We start from the raw sequence: 22,198 nt of genomic DNA, 5'->3' as shown, positions 1-22,198 counted from the left end.
CGGGCGCGGGGTGACGTCATGGCGGTGCGCGGTGACGCCATCGCGCGCGTGGCGGCGCGGGCGCATGGCGGGCGGCGATGGCGGCGGGCGCAGCCCCGGGGCCCGGCCGGCGCTGGCGCTGCGCGGGGCCCTGGCGGTGGCGAGCGGCGGGGGGCGGCTGCTGGCGGCGCGGTCCGGCCGCGGCGGGTCAGCGTGCGGGGCGTGCGAGGCACTGCGGGGCACTGCGGGGCACTGCGGGAAGCGGAGGGGCCGGGCGGGTCCGAGCGGCCGAGGCCGCCCGGTGCCCCCTGAGGGGGCTCGCAGGGGCCCGTGTGGGCTGAGGGGACGGGCTGGGGTAGGGCAGGAGCCACTGGCCCTGCTGCCGTTCGTGCCTTTCCGAGCTCCTCATCAGCGTTTTTTGGTACAGAAACGGCACTTTTAAACTTTCTAGCCTTGGCGGTTTTCTGTCACGGTTTGCTCCCCCAGGTAAACTATAGCATAGAGAATATATAGATAGACACACACCCTATATATATATATATATATATATACACACACATATATTTTTTATATATATATATATATACACACATATATATATATATATACACACACATATATATACGTGTATGCTATAGGTATATAACATAGTGTATATGTGTACATAACTTATAGAAAGCATATATTAGTGTACATAAAACTACATTATTATACATAAAACTGCATTTTTATGCATTTTTATGCATAAAACCACATTATTATACATAAAACATGCATTATACCTAAAATTATAAATGCCTAGAATGTATACAATATTATTTTTATATATATATACACACCCTATATATATATATGTACACACACATATATATGCATATAATATATATATATAACATAGTGTATATGTGTATATAACTTATAGAAAGCATATATTATTATATATAAAACCACATTATTATGCATAAAACTGTATTATTACACATAAAACATACATTATACGTAAAACTATAAATGCCTAGAATGTATACAACATTATTTTTTATATATATATGTACACACACCCTATATATATATATACATATATATTGTATTTATATTTATATAACATAGTGTATATGTGTACATAACTCATAGAAAGCATATATTATTATACATAAAACCACATTTTTATGCATAAAACCACATTATTATACATAAAACATGCATTATGCCTAAAACCATAAATGCCTAGAGTGTATACAATATTATTTTGTATATATATATGTACACACATATATATATACATGTGTAATAATGGTCTATTTTATGTCCATGAGGAAGGTGCATGTAAATGTCTCCAAGGTGGGTGCCAAAAGGATGGTGCCAGACTGTTTCCATCTGTTGCCCAGTGACAGGGTGAGGAGCAGTGGCCATAAAATAAAACACAAGATGTTCCACCTCAACAGAAGGAAGAATTTCTTTACATGGAGGTGGCAGAGCTCTGGAACAACTGGCCAGGGAAGGGTGTGGAGTCTCTCTTTCTGATGACATTCCAGAGCCATCTGGACACATCCCGGTGTCACTGTTCCAGGTGACCTTGCCTGGGCAGGGGGTTGGACTGGGTGATCTCCAGAGGTCACTGAGGATCTCCGGAGGTCCTTTCCAACCCAAATGATTCTGAGGTTCTGTGTGGTGTCAGAGGATGGGCCAGGCTCTGCTCCATGGTGCCCAGCAGTGGGACAAGAGGCAAGGGGCAGAAACTGATGCCCAGCAAGTTCCACCTGAGCATGAGGAAGAACTTTTTTATTGTTAAGTGACCAAACACTGGATCAGATTATCCAGAGAGGCTGTGGAGTCTCTCTGGAGATATTCCAGAACCATCTGGACACAATCCTGTGCTGTGTGCTCTGGGATGGCCCTGCTGGAGCAGGGAGGTTGGACCAGCTGACCCACTGTGGTCCCTTCCAGCCTGACCCATCTGTGATTCTGTGACTGGGTAAATGCCACTGGCAAATGTGCTGAGTCTGACAGAAATAAAATTTATGCAAAACACAGGGTTACTTCACCAGCTGGGGAGGATTTCCTTTTTGACACATGCACACAGTCTGAAATTTTAAGCTTTTGCTACAGCTGTAGCACTCTGGGAGCCCACCTGGGCAGAGGTGGTTCTTGAGATGGGGTGAAGCTGTGCCCAATAACTAAAATAAGAGAGTTTTAAAAAAGAGTTGCCACTCTCCATATGAAGCTCCTGGTTGTTCCAGTGCCAGTAATTTTAGGTTTGTTTTTCCTTGCAGTGATGAGAGTCTCTTCGTGTACGACTGCAGCAGTGCAGAGAAGCAGCCCTTAGGAGAGAAAGGGTGAGAAAATCCGCTCTTTTCTGGAGGGTGCATCCCTGAGCTTGTGTGGCTGTGAAAGGAGTAAAAGGAAGCCACAGGATAACTCCTTGAACAAGTGAAGGGTTGGTTTTGCTAACCCTGATACATACTTTTTGTTTCTGTTTCATCCAGAGTTTCATTCCACTGTGCACCTTTTTTCTCTTTTTTCCTAAATAAAAGCCAGCAGTGGCAAAATCAAATTCAATAATTCTGTCTCTTGTCAGTCAAGACATTTGTGGAAAAGTCCTGCATTTTTTGTTAGACATCTAAAACCAAAAAAAACCCACAAAGCACTTACATAAGTTCTCCTCCAGATCTGTTCTGTAAGTAATGAGAATTCAAAACACACACACACAAAAAAGTATTTTTCTTAGTTTAGATTCAACCACTGGACATTGTTTTACTTGTAGCTAAACAAGAAACATTTTACTGTTTTCCTCATGATTTATATCAAGATGTGCCAGCATCTTGTTTCTAGAAAAGTTTTAGAAAACTTTTTAGAAAACTTTTGTTTTCTAAACAGGCTTTGATCCAGGCTTAGACCTGTCAGTTTCCTTTGTCTTGGCTTATTTCTTTGCATTAATGTCCATGTTGGCTCAACATTTTAAGCAGAAATAAAAACATTTAAAGTTTTACTTTGTTCCTCACGCTCCTGGTGGTTTGGGCACAACCCCCTGAGGGAATTTAGTAGCTATCAGGTTGTGAACTGTTGGTCCCCTTCTCTCTATTAGGCAGGATGGAAAAGGGACAGATAAAGGAAGTGATGACATCCTGGCTTTTGCCTTCTCCCCATCAGGAGGTTATTTTGCCTTGACAGATGACAGCAAACGCCTGATTCTGTTCCAAACGAAGCCTTCCTGGGAATGTCTTAGTGTCAGGTAAGGAACTGGAGTTATGGCTGGTGGATTTAGAGTTCTGAAATGGGAGTATTTGAGATGTTGATATTTGTTATTACTCAGCTTCCTTTATTTTTTTTTAAATTCCTTCACACAAACAAATTTAATGTTTTTGGGAATTCAGAGTGTTTGTTAAAAATTGATGTGTGGTCTTCCCCTTACCAAGAATGGGAGTGCAGAAGTTTAATATCACTGTACAAGGAAGGATAATCTCTTTCCTTATCCTAAACACAGTGTTTTTTATCTTTAAGAACTAAAACTCTACCCACTCTTGGTACACTGGGGTTGGGCCTGTAAAACTGATGCCCAGCAGCTCAGTGAGTGGATTCTCTGTTCCTTCTGATTTTGAGGAGTTTTGGGGGGTTTGTGAACTTTTGAAGAAGTTGTCATCTTTTCAAAAAGCCCATCTTCAGAGATACTGCAGCTGCTTTTCTTCACTACATTCCTCTTGAGGAAACAGCCTGTAGCTGTCCACCAGAGGTCCTCCAGTTCCAAGTTTTCAGCTACTGCTGCTTGTCACAATTCTCTGTAGAAGAACCAGGATTGGGAAGGGCTTCCTGAGAAAGTACCTGAGCATGTGGCATCTCTGCTTCTGTTGGTCTCTGACAAATGTGAGATCCTGGTTGCAAAAAAAAATTCAAGTCTCTGTAGCTTGGCTCTGTGTGCAGGATACAGGATGGACCCTTGGGGTTAAACAGTGTTGTAGTGAAGAAGTGGTCATGGCATGAAGCTGTGCCAGGGGACATTTAAGTTGGATTTTAGGAAAAGGTTTTTCACCCAGAGTGGTTGAGCACTGGAACAGCTCCCCTGGGAAGTGGTCACTGCTCCAAGGCTCACACAGCTCAGGAAGGGTTTGCACAATGCTCTCAGGCATGTGTTGGGATTGTTGGTGTGTCCCTTGCAGGGCCAGGAGCTGGACCCAATGATCTTTATATGTCCCTTCCCACTCAGGATGTTCTATGATAAAACCAGAAATTCTGTTCATTCTGTGTCCAGCCTTCCCTGCTGCCCTGCCTTGTTTGTCTTGCCTGTAACTTGCCACTGGATAATGGTCTGGTGTTGAGTTTCTGCTGAAAGTTTAACTAGGACCACAGATTTTTTTGGAATGTCATTAGCTCATATTGGGAAAATGGGAATACAGGCAAAAGGCTTTCTGCATGGATAATAATGCCAAAGTTTGAGCTGTGTGACTTGTGTTGGTATTTTGTAGCAAGCTCTATAAAGGTCTCACACAGTGTAGCCTTTGTAGTCAGCTTGTGTAAGACAAAGGGGAGCTTTTGAATCTTTGTGCTCAAGATCACAGGTGGTACAGTGAACTTGGAGCAAGACTTTCTGGTTGGCAGAGTAACCTTTTTTGGAACTGTGTTGCCTGTGATCCTGTTGTTGTGGTGTTCCTTTAAACAGCCACTAAAAGTCTAAGAATTTCTTCCTACCTGAAGCATAGTGTATTGTCCTCTTGCTTCCACATGGCCACTGAATTTCAGAGTGGGTGAATATCCATATCCATTTCCTATGATCCTTGGTGCCCACAGTCCTGTGCTAGCACACAGGATGTGTTTTCTGGCATCTGTGGTATTTATGTTTATCTGAGTAGATGTAAGAAAGCTGGTGCCTGCTACACTAGGCAGCTGGAACTATGAGATGATGGCAGATGATGAGGGAAACTCAGAGTTCAAGTTCAGAGCTTTGTCTGGACAAGGAACACGGAGCCTGTGGCTCTGTGACTTGGGATATGAGGAGAAAAGAGTTCCAAGGCTCTCCATCAAGGGCTTCCCTTTGCAGTACAGAGTGGTAACTGGAGTAGCTCCTGCACAGTTTCTAAAAGTGTTGCTGCAAAGGACTCCTAATAGGACAAATCCTACCTTGTCTTTTGTAGGTGTTTAACTCATGTTTTTATGGTGTAGAGTGCAAGGAAGTCTACCAGCCTTCATTAGAATCCTGGCATGCTGCCCGGGTGAGGTGCTCAGTTGAGAAAGTACCAAAGCAAAATGCAGTCATGCAGCTTTTAATGGTCTCCTGTTCCTCTCCCCAGCCCAGGTGTTTGCTATTACATAAGTCACTCATTTACTGGACTCAAAGGTGCCATTTCAGCCCCTTAGTGTTACTCTCATTGCTGCCATTTCAGTGATGTTGCATCTGAGAACTTTTTGCCCAGCCTCTTGGTCTGTTTAACTTCAGGCTTGCTGAAGCTGCCATCCAGAGCTGTTCAGGCTGTGCCATTTGTCTTTCAGGTTTGTGAACAGGAGATGCACATCCCTGGTTATCACAGCTGCAGAGGATAAGATTTTTGTTGCAGATAAGTCTGGGGATGTCTATTCTTACTCGATAACAGAACCTAAAGCTGATGGAAAACTTGAGCTGGGTCATGTCTCTCTACTCATGGATGTGGTAAGTGTGTGTATTTACAAACCTGCATTCCTGCTTTTGCTTGGGTCTCTCATTGTTGCTCTTGTCCCAGATTTCTGGTTTGTTTTTTATGGTTTTTTTTTAAATTATATAAATGAAATATGGTCCAGATTTCTTCCTACTGAGTTTGTGTTGGCAGATTTTGGTAAGGAAAAAAGCTTATGAGTGTTGAAAAAGTCTTCATTTTACAGTCACAGACGTTTTGGTGACAGAGTGTCTAAGGGAGTTCATCCACTCTGCCATGCCAGCTGAGCTCTTTGATGTGATAAGTTTCTTTTTAAGATGGAAGGGGTCTTCCAGTTCTACTGTTGGGGCTCAGTGGCTTTTACTGGACCTGGAAGTCAGTGTTGCTTGTCTTAGTGAGTGAGAACCTTACTGTCACAAAGATTTAGGATTCCATTGTTGGTGGAAAAAAGTGGCTTTGTGTTTGTACCTGCCTTTTGGCGTGAGGAGATAATTTTTTTCTTAGTTAAGGAGAATTTCAAGCCTTGAACTGCTGGGCACTAAAGCTCTCCCTGTGCCAACAGGCCCTGAGTGCTGATGACCAGTATATCCTGACTGCAGACAGAGATGAGAAGATCAGAGTCAGCTTGACCAAGGCTCCCTACAGCATTGTGTCCTACTGCATGGGACACAGAGAGTGAGTGCCTTGTGTGCCTGTGTGCGCCATTCCCTGCACAGCCACCTCCATCCACTCCCAGTGGGTGAAATCTTCTCCTCAAATCACATTAAACAACAGCTTGGTCTGTGGTGGAGTCATGGAATGGCCTGGGTGGAAAGAGACCTTTAAAAGTCACCCAGTCCAACCCCCTGCCCTGAGCAGGGACATGTTCAGCAAGATCAGGTTGTTCAGAGCCCTGTCCCAGCTGGCCTTGAATGTTTGCAGGGATTGGGCTCCACCACCCTCTGGACAACCTGTGTTTCACCAGCCTCATTGTAAAAATTTTCTTCCTTATATCCAGTCTGAGTCTACAGTGGGTTTAAATCTGTTATCCCTTCTCCTATTGCAACAGGTCCTTCTAAAACAGTCTTTAAAAGCCCCCTTTAGGAAGGCTGCAGTAAGGTCTGCCCAGATCCTTCTCTTCTCCAGGCTGAACAGCCCCCAGTTCTCTCAGCCTGTCCTCACAGCAGAGGTGCACCCCAGGAGCTCTCCTGAGCTTCCAGCCTGTACATCAGCAGTCTCACAGAAGTTTGGGGTGCTGCTGTCATTTGAGATGCTCACCTGATGTGAGCAGTTGTTTTGGTAGTGCTTGAAATGTAGTTTTTGGTTTTTTTCTTGTTATTTAATGTGGCATAAGACCAATTAGCAGTGAAATAGCACTGTCCTTGTCCCTGCTGCATGCATGGAATTAAACCACCTACTCATCTGCTGGGTTATTTGAGTTCTCCTCACCACCCATCCTGCTGTGTGTGATTTTTCATGTGAATCTCTAAAAACACTTCTTTCCCTGCCCTCTGCTTGTTTTTGTGGCCTCCTCTGGACATGCTCCAGCAGTCTGTGTTCTTCTTGTAGCCAGGACTCCAGAGCTGGACACAACCTCTGGGGCCCTGAGCAGAGCAGAGGAGCAGAATCATCTCCCTCCACATGCTGGTCACAAGAGGCTCCAGATGTGGTTAGCTCAGGATGGAGCCTGTCTTAGTCTTAGGAAGGGAAATCCCTAGGAACTGTCTTTAGAGGTTTGAACATATGCTAATTAAATTAATGGCATCTCAGTGCAGAACTCAAGACTTGTTAGGTTCTGTGGTAATACAAAAAAACCTGGCTGTGTCACCAGGGTGGATAGAGCCTGGACCCCAGACTGCAGCGTGCTGGAGACTGCAGTATGAAATACATTCCAGGAAGATGGAGGGAGTCTGTAACAGCTTGGAGTGACAGGACAAGGGGGAATGGCTTTGAGCTGACAGAGAGTAGGTTTAAATTAGATATTAAGAAAAAATTCTTTACTGTGAGGGTGGTGAGGCACAGGTTGCCTAGGGAGGTTGTGGATGCCCCGCCCCTGGAAATGTCCAAGGTGGTCATTAGTGGTTGCAGAGTGAAAAGCAGTGTAAATTAATTGAAATGTATTCCAAAATTCAATATTGAAATTTGAAATTAATAAAAAAGGGTTACATAAAGCAATAATTGTTTCATTTCACAGTCCTGGATTTTTTCTCTTAGTGGGGCTCATGGTGATTCTTGCTGGATCTGTTGTGCCTGCTTTGTCTGGAAGTTTGTATTACAGTGATCAAATCTCTTCCTTTTATTTTTTCACTCTATGGCTTTAAAGCTGTGCCTGTTTTCAAAGGCTAGACTGTCCCATTCAGGTCATGTTCTGCTCAGCTCACTGTGTTTGAGGTTGGTGATCTCTGAGATAATAATGATCCCCAGAAGTTCAGGTCACCTCTGCTCACCAAAGACAAAACAGGATCACCAACTTCTGGAAAACAGAACTTCTGGCTGAGTGTAGGCACTGGTAAACTGCCACATTAAAATTCTCTAAAGATTGCTTTTAAATCATCTCCCAAATGTGTCTGGGGAAATGTGGCACTCTGGAGGCTGAGCCATCACTCCTGTGCTTTAAATTATCTGCTGATTCATGTTTTTAATGTGCATCATGAAATGAAAAAAAAGGAAATTTGCCACCTGAGCAAATCTGTCTCCACTGGCACTTTTTGATCTAAATGACAATGTTCTCAGCTGGGAGGAAGTCAGTAGAATTCCCTGAGTGCAAATGGGGAAATGTAATTCTTTATTAAGTAGCAAGTCAGTAGTTTGTCTAGTGCATGTTTACTAAGTACTGGTGACATTTTCTTCTTCCTCCTAATTATCTTGATGTGGAAAATCTGTTTGTTTATTGTAAGGTTCTCTTTAAAACTGCTGTTTTCTCTTACTGTGTGTGTTTAAAGACCAGGGTGTCAAGCAAGAGAGTTCAACTTTTGACTGCTTTTCCTTTAGGTTTGTAAGCAAAATACTTGTAATACCCAACTGTCCTGACCTGCTGTTGTCAGCTTCTGGGGTATGTATTGCAATTTCTTTTAAAAAATGTTGGGTTTTTTGTATTATTATTTTTAAATTATTATTTATACTTGTGTTTTGGCCAAATTTATTGGGATACTTGGAATAATCTCTCGTGGTTTGCAGCATGGCCTCTCCTCCTCCTGCCCCCTTTTTCTTGGTTCTGTTCAGTGTTCAGCCATTCTGTTGCTGGATCACATAAGAACCTTTTACTGTGCTTATAGTAAAAGGCATCTTTGGGATGGTGAAGTTACCATTAACTCTTGCTCTGGAGCACAGACATTGCCTTCTTGGGTGAGAACTGTAGAAATGAATGTTCTCTCCCTTCCCTCCCCAGCCCTTTTCCTGAACTGATGGCATCCTGCTGCCATGCCCCATCTGTACAGAGATGGAGCTGGCCTAAAAGAAGGGAAACAATATTTGTTCCCCAGACTACCAAAACTGCGCAGGAAACAAATAATATTTCCTGTGAAGATCATAGTAACTCCTGCCATTTGGTTTCAGCTGCTGTTCTTGCTTCCCTAAGGCTCTTGTCCCTCTTAATTATTGAAGCAGCTCTAGTGCTAGGGCTGCACATGGCTGTATTTCACTCCTAGCAAATGCTCTTGGCTTTGTTGTTCCAGAGAGGTGTTCAGTCTCTCTTCAGGAGGTTGCTAAATCAAATGACAATTTGGTTGATAACAAGAGCATGGGGCAGAGAAGGGCAGCCTGAAAGAATTGTCATTAAAATGCTGAGCACATGCATGACAGTGCTGTTTGAGACAGGCTTGAAATGCCCTCCTCCAGCTCCCCAATTTCCACTTCAAAAGGAGAATTAAAATTAGCATGATTGAATAATTTAGAATGCAGGGGGAAATTATGTTAATTAAAATGCTTTATCTGCAATTTGAGGTCTTAACTAAGTGACTATTTAGCAGCTTCTGTGGGGAGCTTGTCAGGGAAACAGGGTTTAGCTGAAGGCCAGGAATGGCCTCTCTTTGCCTGAGTGCTGATAGTAACAGATTTGTGTCCACTTCCATGTCCAGGACTCCACTCTGAGACTTTGGCAGTATAAAAGTGGGGAAGAAGTGCACTGCTGTCAGCTGAGTACCATCTGTGCGCCTCAGGCAGCCAAACCAGACCAGGTATGTCGGTGAGTGCCAGTGCTTTTGCTGTGCTCCTGATCCTTGGCACTGCCAAACGTCTTGGTTGCATTTTCCCTTCTGTCGCTGGGGTTAGAACTTAAAAAAGCTGTTAAAAAAGTCTGGGATTTTGGGAAGACAGTCCCTGGAATCCATTCCTGTGTTTTGTGTGAATTTCTAAACTCTGCCAAGCAGTTACCAAAAGAAGCTGCTTCTAATTCTTCCCAAATTCAAGTTCTCCACAGTGGACAAAGCCTTCACTTGAAATTTTTTTTCCAAAACCACAGGTGTTGTAGTCTCCTAAGCAGAAAACATCCTGTGACACTGTGAAGATCTAAACATTCACCCATTTTTTTGAAATGCTTAGAATTTCAAGTGTTAAAGTTGCAATTTTCCTGAGCAAAAAGAAGCTTTGTAATATTTTTAACCGGTGACCTGCATGGAGTCAAAACTCTGGGCTTGTTATTTTAGGTTCTCTTGCAGCTGGACAGTGTCCAGAATTTAAATGTATGAGTCCTACACAAAAACTGAGCACCCCAGGAGCTCTTCTGAGCTTTCAGCCTGTAAATCAGCAGTCTCATAGAAATTTGGGGTGCTGCTGTGATTTGAGATGCTCACCTGATGTGAGCAGTTGTTTTGGTAGTGCTTGAAATGTAGTTTTGGTTTTTTTGTTGTCATTTAATGTGGCATAAGACCACTTAGCAGTGAAATAGCACTGTCCTTGTCCCTGCTGCATGCATGGAATTAAACCACCTACTCATCTGCTGGGTTATTTGAGTTCTCCTCACCACCCATCCTGCTGTGTGTGATTTTTCATGTGGATCTCTTAAAACACTTCTTTCCCTGCAGATCACAGCTGCCTCCCAGTTGTCAGGTGACTGGGAAGCCATGCAGGGCTCTTGAGGCAAATCCACTGTGGAATCCATATCCAGGCAGAAACTGAATTGAAAATTCTGCCTCCCCTCCTTTGTGCTGTGGTTTTGGTGGTGGAGATGTGTTGTGCTTCACCTCCCAGCAGCTGGGGGAGCCACTTTGATCACAGCTGTCCCATTTACATACTGGAAATCTTGGGTTTGGGGGTTGGGCTCCTGGGTTCCTGTTAGCAGAGATTCAGGGTGATATCCATATGGACAATTTAAGCTGCTCCTTGGACCCTGGAGTCTTCTTGAAAACACACCTGAGGCACACACCTCTCACACACATTCACAAGGTCTCTGCCTCTTTTCAGCTTGATGCCAGTGCTTGAAATCTTTGAAAAAGCTGTTCTTGGGGTTTTTGACAAGTGAAAAAGGTACAAGATTGGGTGACAAGCCCATCACTGAAACTCTGGGTGCAGCATTTGTTTTAGAGGGAATAATGGGTTTATTTTAAAACAGTTTGCCTTCTAGATTTGTAGGATCACTGAGGACAAGTAAGCAACTAACTGAAGTGGGGGATTCTATGATTAATATTAAAAATGCTATTTGTTCTTTAGACTGGCTTAGCATTATTAAGATGGCTTGTGAGCAAATTAGCAGTGCTTGATCTCACACTGAACCCTAATTCCACTGATTCCAAACAAGTTAATCAAAAACTAATACTGAACTATATAATAAACCTTGAATGTAGCATTGGATAAGCAAATGTCAAATAGCTTGTTGCTGCAGGTAGGAGCTGATCTAAGAAAACCTCTCCAACTCTCTTAGAATATTTTTAAATGTAGTTTAGTAATATTTGCCTTGTCTCCCTTCCATAAAATCCCTTCCATAAGAGATTCTTCCTGCTGATATAACCTCAGGAGAAATTGGAGGTGTCCTTTCCTTGAGGAGTCTCCATTTAGCTTCTTTACCCCAGTGTGAGTAAGCAAAGACAGAAAGGGAAAGCCCATAAACTGAGGGTTAATAAATAGAACACAGTAATTAAGTAATAAACCTTATTCCTGCAGTGCTTTGCAGTTTTCCCATCCACTGCCATGTGTGGTGTTGGAAGCCACATGGTGGCCTGTGACTTGTCTCTGTGAAATCCTGGACACTGCTCACTCTCACAGGTGTTCTGCAGTGAAAAAACCCTGTGTTCTGCTGGCATCATAGTGCTAGAAATGCCAGAGGTGGCATCTGGTGACAGTGTTTAGTCATGCTGTGCATCCAGGTATGTCACAGGTCATCTCCACAACCTAGAGGGACATTCATGGTCTGAATTTAAGGGCACAATCTCCTGAGCCAGCACTTTGCAGCTTTTAACAAGCACAGTGTCTGCAAAGGACTCTGCAGCCAGGGATCAGATGGGGATAGAAGTGCTTTTTCTTTTCTTTTTTTTTTTTTTTTTTTTTGGTATTGTTACATTTTATTTTTACCATTGATAGCCAGTGTGAATGCACTGGAGCTTTAAACACAGCTTGAAGCTCAATGGGGATGGAATCATCAGTAATGGTGGGTCATGTGAGCACAAAAATGTGGGCTTATTTTGTTTGGCAGATGATGAATATGTGTCTGTTTGGGGAATGTAGGAGTGTTTTGAGCAGTGTAGCATTGGTTTCAGCTGATGGCTTACAGATCCTCAGTTCATTTTCCCACTAGAATGGGAGTAATTCTCTTAATTCCATAGTGCTACATAAATATTTTCCTGCTTCAGAGCTTTCACCTCATCTGATCCTCCTGACAGCAGAAGCTTGTTTAAAGTCCAGAACATGAATTGCACAATTCTACCCCAATGCACCAGTACATTATTTTTTTATAGGGTCACCTCACAGATGACATCAAAAGTTAATTTTAAGGTGTTGGCAGGCTGATAACAGTGCCATATAAATACTGTCTTGAGTTCAGAGAGTATCAAGTGAACATCTGTTTGTCACAGAATGTTCTTGTAGCCCTTCCTTAACTGATTTCATAGCCCTGTCCTTGACCATGATATGCTGTGGGTCTTGCATTCATTTTGCTGATTTTTTAACTTACCCACACATGGAAGGAACTTGGAAAGAAGATGCATTTTCCTGTCTCTTTCCAACTGTGAATAAAACCTGGTTTAAATCAAAACAGCCTCCTCCTCCCTCCTCCAGTGGGGTTGGGAGAGAGCTGCTGCCTAATTCAAGTTCACAGAGCCCTTTGTCTCTCTAACAAAGCTCTTGGCTGTGTAGGTGGGCACTTCCCTGCATGTTTGTCAGGCAACAGGCAGAGAGGCAGAGCTTTGTTATTAGAAATAAATGGCACAGGTTTCAGCTTTTATATACATATATACATATATATCTATTTTGGCTTGTTCCTTTAAGTGTCTGAAGAACCCACTTGTGGCTTACAGTAAATAGGAGCTGTCAGTTCTACTCCAAGGCTGTGCTGTAAGTGGCTCCTTCCTGCAGAAACAGCATTTAGCCACATTAGCTACACAGAACCTTTCTGGTTCAGCCCACTCATCCTACCTGGTACTTGTTTTATGTCTGTGTGAAACAGGAGTCCTGGGTCCCAGTGTTAAATATGGACTAATAACTTCATATTTCTGCAGAGTAGCAGGAGATCAGTCCCATCTGCTCCCAGGAGCTCTGAACTATATCAGTCCTTTTGATAATATTTTTTTATTAAGTGCTCCTCTTCTGTTTAAACAGGTGGTTGAGATGAGTGAAAAGTGTGTGCATGCTGTTCCCCCTATGAAATTGTATCACACAGTTTTTCTTATATGCTGGAGGGAAAAAAAAAGTTTTCAGCTCTGTTATACCATGAATTAATTTACTTTCCCACAGTTGGTTTATCTCTTAGCGGTTGCATCATGTGCTGTTGACAAAATGGTTAGCTTCTGGTGTTAAACTTGCTGACTTGAATTCTTGGAAGCTGTACAGCTTGTTTTGCTTTCCTACATGGATTGCAAAACTGTGAAACAAGCACCCTGACAATGCCTATACATCAGCTGGTAGCTGCAAGGATAAAATCCTGTGGTAGCTCCCAAATTTACCCTAACTTTGTGAACCAGAGGTTCTGTCCAGTCACCAGTGTTGTGTTAGGGAAGAAGGTGGAAGTTAAAAAATGAATATTTGAGGATACATCAGAATTCTGCCAGCAGAGTGACAAAAAGATGTGTTTTCCCTGCCCTAAAGGAAATAACTCTCTGCTTCTCTACTTGGAAGGTTTTAGTCATCACCAGTGTTGGTGTTGTCACTGCTTATAAAATACACTTGAGAACCAGCCTTTTGCTGTTGCAGTTTTGCTGTTCACATTATATAATAGATACTTTTGAAAAAGCACCCCAGGACATCATTTTGCAGTTTTTCTACTCCTCCCAAGTTCTTCCCACTCCAGGAGCCTCAAATGAGTTGTTTTATATTTCAAGTAGAATGGTTTATGCAGCAAAGGTGCTGCTTCTCTCAGATAAAACAGGAGTGTGATGTGGGGTTTTTTTGGTTTTGTGTTGGTTTTCTTGGTTTATTTTTTTTTTAATGAGGAAAATGGCCTCAGGCAGGCCTTCCTTGTTGTTCAGAACACATTTTCTGTGGAGCAGGATGCCTTCACCCAGACTCAGGTTGGAGCAGAGGCAGCACAGCAGGGATATTGGGGATATTAGCTATGCATCACTATCTTCGTTTTTTAACAAACAGTACAGCAGCTAATAGTTTGTGTTTGTAATGTCTGAGCTGCTGGAGTGATACTCTGCCTGAGCAGGCTTAATGTCAATGTTTTTGTCATCAGCATTGCAGGAGAGAATGTTTGGAGGTGCTGTATTTTCCTTCATCTGTTGCTTTGTCTGCTAAGAGTAGTTCACTCACACCTTTACATTTGATCTCGGGACAGTGTGGAAGGGAGAAGTGTGGAAAACTTTATAAAACAGCAAACACTGGTACAAAAATAACCTTGACTGCAGTTAGAAGGTAATTAAATTGCTTAACTTGCTGTGAATTAAGACATCTGCTAAATTTTAAAGGCTCAAAGTGAAATGGAATGTGAATTTTTTGCCCATAAATGGCCTTAACTTAAAAGGATGGTTTTTTTTCTATTCCTAATAGAAGTACACCGTGTCAAGAATAACCTACTGCTGTCAAGGTGGTTATGTTGCCATTCTGTGTGACAGGTAAGAACACATGGAATAATGCCTGAAATCATCACAGCTACTGCAAAAGCATGAGCAGATTTCCCTGAGCCTGGAGTTCTTGGTACTGTGGATCTCCAGATGTCCAGGAATGCTTGTGGCCTCCCAGGGAGCCTTTGTGTCCTGAGCTTGCTCTGAGTGCAGTGGGGAGTGCAAGGGTTACCTGGCTCAGTTAATTTTTGTGATTCAAACATGATTCAAACAAATGATTCAGAGTTTGTGATGCCTTTCCCTCAGTGGAGGAAACACAAGGATGGAATGTACAAGAGCTGGTGATGTTTTATTTTGGCTGGTGCTCAGCTGTATATTCACCTTCAAATGCAGCCCTGTAGGCCAGTGTGTCACAGTGCAACACTCATAAAAGTCCTTAGTAATCCTTATGAAATTCCCTTTACTACCCTTTCTTTTAAAGAGGAGGCACCACTAGCTGCTTTTTCTTTCTCATAAGACTTGAAAAGCTGTTTGACACTTTGGGTATTTACAGCTTCTGACTCAGATCATGTAAGCAAACAGCATTTGAAGTGCTCATTCTAACCACTTGGCTTTGGCTCTGTTTGGAATTGGTGGAGTGGGTGTCTGTAGTTTGCTGCACAAGTGATGGCTGTAGGTGGATTTGGTAATAATGGTAATTTAAGTTTTTCCTCTCAAAAGTATTCCCACAGTCTACATCTTTCAGCTCGATGCCACTGCCCAGCAGCTGCTTTACAAACAGCAAATCTCCCTGAAACACAAAGGCTGGGACATTGCATTTGAGGAAATGGGAGACCTGTGGATTTTGCAGGAAGACAAGGAAGCTCCTCTTCTTATGTACAGAGCATGTGATGGACAGTGGAAGGTACTTTTCTAATGCTGAAAATCCTGACTGTTTGGTGGTGTCTTGAGGCCACCACAGAAGTGGAGTTTGCTGTTCCATGACAGCTAAAAAGGCACCTTTCTCTCTCTTGAGATGGAGTAAAAGCCATAGGTACACATCTCATTCTTCTTCTCACCTGTGTGTGATGCAAAGGTGTCAGGAGCATGTTGTGAACCCCAGTGTGTCTGTTCTGAGCTAAAGCTGCCATCTGCCACAGCAGCATCAGAGTCCTTGTCAGCACTCACTACTTTAAACCATTGCCTGAGCTTTCTGTGGGCTACACTTGATGATTAAAAAAAAAAATAAAACCACAAACCTACAAAATCCCTTTGGATTTGCTCAGGAATTCTTCCCACACAGCTTTCCTTGTGCCTGCCTCTGAGGGATCTTTGCAGGACAAGGCACCCTGGGAGCAGTAAGGGAATTACTTTTATTTTCAATGAGAACAGGGGATCAGATTTGGGGTATGTGCTATCAAGTTATCTTTTATTACCTGTTAAAAAACTGGAAACTCATTTGTTATCCTTCTAAGTCCCAAGCTAATTATGGTCTGGTTGTGAAGAGGCTTTAATGGAACTTCTGAGTGTGTTCTTTGACCCTAACGTGTTCCCTGGGATATTTCTTTTCCTCACAGATTAGCAAGTGGGGAATCAATTTCTTTGTTCAAATGGCAAAGCTTTCCTAGCAGAACTTGAGCTCTCAGGCCAGGTTTCAATCACAGTCCTAGAAAAAAGGAGCCTGGAAGAGATCATAGAGGTTTTACACCTGCTCTGTTTCACTACACACTTCTGAGAGCTGGTGCATTTTCAGCATGCTGTGGAACATGAAATTGTCTGTTAATCCCAAAATAACATGCAGCCTTCCTTCTTTTCCCAGGCTGTAACTGATGACAAGGGATTACAGAAGATGTCAGAATACATTCAGGACAACTGGACAGTGTTTGAAGGTGAGAAATTTGGCCTAAAGGTTTAGGGAATGCAGTTTTTACAGCTGAAGCATAAAATTTAGAACAAGATTGGAGTTCAGGTCAGTTCAGCTGGCTCTTGAAGTCACTCAGTCTTTTCTCAGTTTCATCATTCTGTCTGGTGTGGAAGTCAGTGCAGATAATGAAGTGTGTTGAGGGCTGTGTTATCACAGAACCATGGAGATATTTAGAGCTGAATTGCAGCCTTATAACTTTTCCATAGACTCCTTATCACAGGGATGCATCAAAACAGCCTCTGGCAGAGCTGCTGGAGTCTGTCTTACTGCTGTGGTGTCAGAAACTGGTGTTTGTTGTCTTGTCTCCTGCCTGGGTGTGAGACTTTATCACAGGTGCAGTGGAGACAGTCAGGATGGAACAGCTCTGCTGTAAAGATGGGCTGTTGGGTCCACCTTGGCAGGGCAGAATGTGGAGCCTGATGTGACTGGAAGGTGTGACCCTCGATGGGACAACAGATGACATTACTAAGTGTCTGGCTGGCTCCTTTTATTCTTGCTTCCTGCCCCACTCCCAGTCTCTGTCAGAAAAATAATGCCTGGTTTCCTCATTCAGACTCACCCTATGTTTCCAGGATTTTTTGTATTACAAAAAACACCCAGCTGAAACTATAGCAGTGGTTGTGGCTGCAGGGTAGAGAAGGGCTGTGGCATGTGCTAAAATACCAATTATGTATTGAAACTTCAGTCATAGAAATTTCTATCCTGCACTTTGCTGGGAGACTGGAATCTTCCTTCAAAACCATGGTACAGTTCCCACCAGTGTTATGGTCAGTTCATGGTGGCCAAATGTAAAGATTGAAGAGCTGCAGAAATGTTCAGTCTGGTGTAAAGTCTCCTTAATATCTGGTACTGGATGGTTTAGCATGTAGCTGTCATTAAGCTGGTCATTAAATTGTAATTAAGGTGGTGCAGTCTTTGTAAGTCAGGTGTTCTTTGGAAAGATGTTTGCATGGAGATGTTGCAGACTTGATAGTTACAGGCAGGCAGATAATTAGGAGGTTGAGGGCTGAGTGGAAATGAGCACAGAGGAGCAGAGAGAGCAGGCAGGGGGAGAGGTTCTGGGCATAATCAGCACGTGGAAACTCAGTCACCAGCTCATCTGCAGCTGGGAAAGGAGCACAGCTCACATGACAGGGTTCATTAGTGTTAATTAGTAAGGGGAGGCTCACTTGATGAGCACTTATTCCAGGGCATAATTAGTGCTTTAAAGGGAGTTATGTCTTCTGAAACAAGTGATTATTACATTGTATTCAGTCCCAATCCCTGCATATTGTCCTTTTATAAGCTTTTCTCACCTGTCTGCGGTTTCTGTAGGATTTAGGATGCAATGGTTAATCTGGCAGTATCACAGCATCCCAGGATGGTTTGGGTTGAAAGGAACTTTAAAGACAACCCAATTCAACTCCTTGTTAGGGACACCTTCCCCTAGTCCAGGTTGGTCAGAGCCTCATCCAGCATGGCCTTCAACACTTCCAGGGATGGGGCATCCCCGGCTTCTCTGTTCAAAGTGCCTCACCACCCTCACAGGGGAGAATTTCTTCCTAATGTTGAATCTAAACCCACTCTCGGTTTGAAGCAATTCCCCCTTCTTTGGCATTGTGCTGTAACTGATCCCAGGAAAGGATTTAGTGCAGACTGATAAGGTGGAGAGCAGCATGGCTGTTCAAACTGGCAGCATGCAATTTCTCCCAGGGCCAGAGGCCAGTAAAGCCTCTATGAGTGCAACACCCCTGACAGTGAAAGCTTGAGCATTGCTGAGTACCACAGAGGGAAACTTGATTTGTTGGTCTACCAAGAAACAGGGGGATGCTGTATGTGGGTTTCTGTGGAGTAGCACACAGCTTCAGGACCAGACCTTTGCAGGTACTGGATTTCTCTTCATTTGTCCTTTAAAGATTGTGAATTTTGGTAAGTGGGAAAAGATGAGAACTGGAGATAACTGGCTTTGTCAAGTGCCATTCCAACAATTTGTTACAAATATGGACCAAGCCAGCTGGTCTCATTGTGTGTTCCCTACAGAAACAATCTGAGGAGGGATTTTTGGATAGCAGTTCGTTCCCTGCTAAACTCATCTAAACCTGCAGTCTTGGGGATGCTGTGAGGAATATTACCCTGAATTCACAGAAGGTGGAACATTGGAACAAATGCTTGGGAATCTATGTGCTGTAGAACATGACTATTTGAAATCTGCTCCTTTGTTCTTCTTTGAAGTTAATACTCTAGGAGAAAATCCAGCTAAGCATAGTTAGGTGTCAACTCCCTTTTAGTGCTTGGGTCTGAGGGAGCAACTTCAACAGTTGAAAAACAGAAACCCTGAAGTTTGCAAGTGTCCAGTGTGTGAGGAGAGCTGTGGCCTCTCTTTGCTTCACTGTGAGCTGCTTGACTCTGTATGAATTTATGGAGGCTGTGCCTGGCTGGTGAATGCTGAACAGGTGCTTGCCAACACAAATCAGGCTTACACAGTGTAAATGTTGATATTTAATCACAGAGTGGTTTGGGTTGGAAGGGACATTAAAGATGATCTCATTCCATCCCCTTGCCATGGGCAGGGATACTTTCCACTATGCCAGGTTGCTCCAAGCCCCATCCAACCTGGCCTTGGACATTTCCAGGGATTCAGGGACAGCCACAGCTTCTCTGGCCCTGTGCCAGGCCTCACCACCCTCACAGTCAAGAATCCCAATATTTAATCTAAATCTGCCCACCTTCAGTTTAAGGCCATTCCTCCTTGTCCTGTCACTACCTGCCTTTGTGAAAATCCTTCTCCAGCTCTCCTGGAGCCCCTTGAGATACTGGAAAGCTGATACAGTGGATAGACCACAGTAAATGAACTGGAATGCCACTATCTAAAATTACAGTCCAGGAAGTCATCTATGAGACCTCTGAGGGAATTAACAGCTCTGTTAATTAAACACCTTGCTTTGCCCAACTCCAGGTTTTGTTGGTGCAGGGAGCTACTACAGCCACCTGTACAAGGCCTCCTTTGATAACATGGATGAGTACCTGCAGAGGAAGGAGAAAAGGTTACAGCAGCAGAAGAAGAAAAAGCAGGATCTGCAGCATGGTTCCAGTGGACAGGCCAAAAAAAAGATGAAGACTGAAGAGCCATCACTATGACTGCTGTGAGCTTTGTGATCTTTGCCTTGAGGAAAGGAAGTGATCCAACTGTGGACTGTTTTTATATGAGAAATGAATTATGCAAAAGGACTGGTTTAAAATTTTATTCAGGTTTTCAGGACAGGCTGATATGGCAATATCCTGTTTGCAGCAAGTAAAGCATTTACAACATAGCTAAACTTTCTAGCAGAATACAGTGGCTCAGTCCTGTGAATCTCTGATGCATGTTGTATGAATATTGGAGATGCTCTTTTCCTTGCAACAGGATGTTCTTTTTGCCTACTGTGTTCAGGCTTTTTTTTCAGGTGGAAACATGCTGATTAAAGTGGATGCAACTTTGTTTTTATTACTTTTGGTTTGGGTTGTTTTGGGGTTTTTTTAAACTTTTTTTTAAAAGTCTGTTAGTTAATGTAACTAACTTAGTGTGCCTGGGTATGGGAAAGGGAGTCTAGAAAAAATTCTTGCTGGGTATGAGAGATTTTAGCTGAGACTTTGCCTTCTCTGTTTTTATCCTTTAACTTTGGTTGGTTCATATGGTTGGGATTTTGCCTAGCTTCTAATCCATTACTTCCTACTTGTGGAATATCTCTGTAGGAAGGAAGTGCAAAAGTTAATTTTGTATGCTGCAGCGTAAAAGTAAAACGTGTCAGTCAACATTGTGCTATTGGAAGCTCCTTCCATTGCAATATGATCATACTGGTGTCTGTGAAAATCATTCCAGAGGCCTGGGAGCAAAATTTGGAGTGCATCCTGCTTTTTTCATCGAGAACTTTTCCATTTTAATTATCCAAGAGATACATCTTCTTGAGAAGTTATCAGTGACAGCCTTGTGGGGCCACTTGTTGCTTCATCAGGGGGGCAGAAGATGTGTTCATCTGCCAGATGGTGTCATGTTCATGTGGAATATCATGTCCTTCACAAAACCAGGTGTGGAAACCTGTACAGTCCATTAAAAATACTGAGAATTAACCTGTGCACTGTGAGTGGTTCTCTCTGGAGTGTCTGGACACAGAGAATTTTTGCATTCAAATGCAGATGTGGGGTCCAGCTCCTTGGTTTGCTGACAGCTTCTCTCCTTCTCCTGTGGAAGATGCTGAATGTCAATAATAGAGCTCAGCAACAAGTAGGCAAATTTCTTGGTAGTTCACAGAAATGCCATGCTGGGATGAAAACCCTGTAATTTCAGTCTTCTGAGGGAAGGTGTGGGGTGAAAACCTGCTGGGCTGTACCTGGAACAGCCAGTGCAGTGGTGCAGCACTGGTGAGGAGGATTTTTCTTGGGTCTCAGGAAGGGGTGAGAAGCTGCCATCTGAAGTACTTTGATATTGGGTAGATGTGGTGGCTTGGCTTGTAAAACTTGGTGGTTCTTGTGTTATTTAATTGAAGAGAGGCTCTAGGGAAGGCAGCTGGGGAAGCATTTAAGGAAGCTCAGCCTCAGAGTGTAGCTTTTGTTTAGGAGTAGAGTTTGCTGGTGTGCAGATTCTGCAAAATACCACCAGAAACAGGCTTGTATTCACACTGCCTGTGAACCAGACAGGGCAGGAGGAAAAGGTTCTGACTAGACCTTTTGCTAGCTGTGAAAAACAAATGACCCCATGATGAAGCTTGCAGACACCATGCAAACTTGAGCATTTCTTAACAAATTTGAATCTGCAGCAGGAGCCTGTATTGGGTCACTTGCAACCCATTTTCTCACTGGAGGAAAATCTGAGGAGGACACAGGTAACTGCCTTCAGTGGTTGGTTTCAGATCCTGTATGTCAATATTAAACTTCTGAAGGATCAGAGGCTGCCATGACAATTCCTCTTCCTGTGAGGGATATTTTTCCCCAGCACAGGATCGACCTTGACAGTGATCTCCACTGGCTTCAGGCACTCCTGTGATCCTCACCCTGCTGCTCTCTTGGAAGAAACCCAAATTTTCTTCCAACACTTGAACTCATGACAGATTGTGGTGTGTGGGAGTGACATGAGATGTGATATCTGGCAGATGGCTCAAACCTTTTTGTTCTTCTTCCTGCAAGTTCTCCTTTCCCATTCCATTTCATGTTTCTTTTCTGCACACAGCAGCTCCTGAGCTTCAGTTGTGAGACCATGTGTACCTGGGCTTTGCTTTGAAGGGCTCTGTGCAAAGTGATCAGAGAAAGGAAGGTCTAAATCCTTCTTTTAGATGTTTTCCTATCTGCCTTGTCTAACTGGAAAACACAAAGCATTAAAAGGGAGTGGATACCACTGCTGCAGAGAGGAAGACAGCACTCCTTTCCCTGGAATTTGAACTATTTATTTCTAGTGGTTAAACCTGAAGTCACTTGCTTGTGTTTATTTTCTGAACTTGAACCAAGGCCTGTCTGTGTGCCTGGCAAAAGGGAATAGGTCAATGAGGGTGTAGTTTTATAGCAGGACTGGAAACCCTCAAACCATTCCAAGAATATTTGTAGGCCACAGAAGTTCA

The 22,198-nt window shown here is 43.3% G+C and overlaps 1 protein-coding gene across 1 annotated transcript; it reads left to right on the top strand.

Moving 5' to 3' along the window:
• Positions 1 to 64: 64 nt before the first annotated feature.
• WDR4 (WD repeat domain 4) lies at positions 65 to 20,717 on the top strand. The gene is made up of 11 exons (XM_030956735.1): positions 65 to 186; positions 2,253 to 2,315; positions 3,065 to 3,211; positions 5,461 to 5,617; positions 6,163 to 6,275; positions 8,571 to 8,631; positions 9,656 to 9,754; positions 14,715 to 14,779; positions 15,449 to 15,632; positions 16,527 to 16,596; positions 19,567 to 20,717. The coding sequence occupies exons 1-11, from the start codon at positions 65 to 67 to the stop codon at positions 19,746 to 19,748; spliced, it is 1,263 nt and encodes a 420-aa protein (XP_030812595.1). The 3' UTR covers positions 19,749 to 20,717.
• The last annotated feature ends 1,481 nt before the right edge of the window (positions 20,718 to 22,198 follow it).

The sequence above is a fragment of the Camarhynchus parvulus genome, chromosome 1 (genome assembly GCF_901933205.1).
Source record: "Camarhynchus parvulus chromosome 1, STF_HiC, whole genome shotgun sequence".
In the NCBI taxonomy this organism is placed as follows: Eukaryota; Metazoa; Chordata; class Aves; order Passeriformes; family Thraupidae; genus Camarhynchus; species Camarhynchus parvulus.
This window is presented reverse-complemented; position numbering and strand designations above follow the sequence as displayed.

Bases quoted from the DNA above. Each gene is read 5' to 3' on its own strand.
- WDR4 (XM_030956735.1), top strand. From the start codon at position 65: ATGGCGGGCGGCGATGGCGGCGGGCGCAGCCCCGGGGCCCGGCCGGCG. The intron at 187-2,252 runs GTCAGCGTGCGG...TTTTCCTTGCAG, and splicing joins GCGCGGTCCGGCCGCGGCGG to TGATGAGAGTCTCTTCGTGT. The intron at 14,780-15,448 runs GTAAGAACACAT...TCCTCTCAAAAG, and splicing joins GTTGCCATTCTGTGTGACAG to TATTCCCACAGTCTACATCT.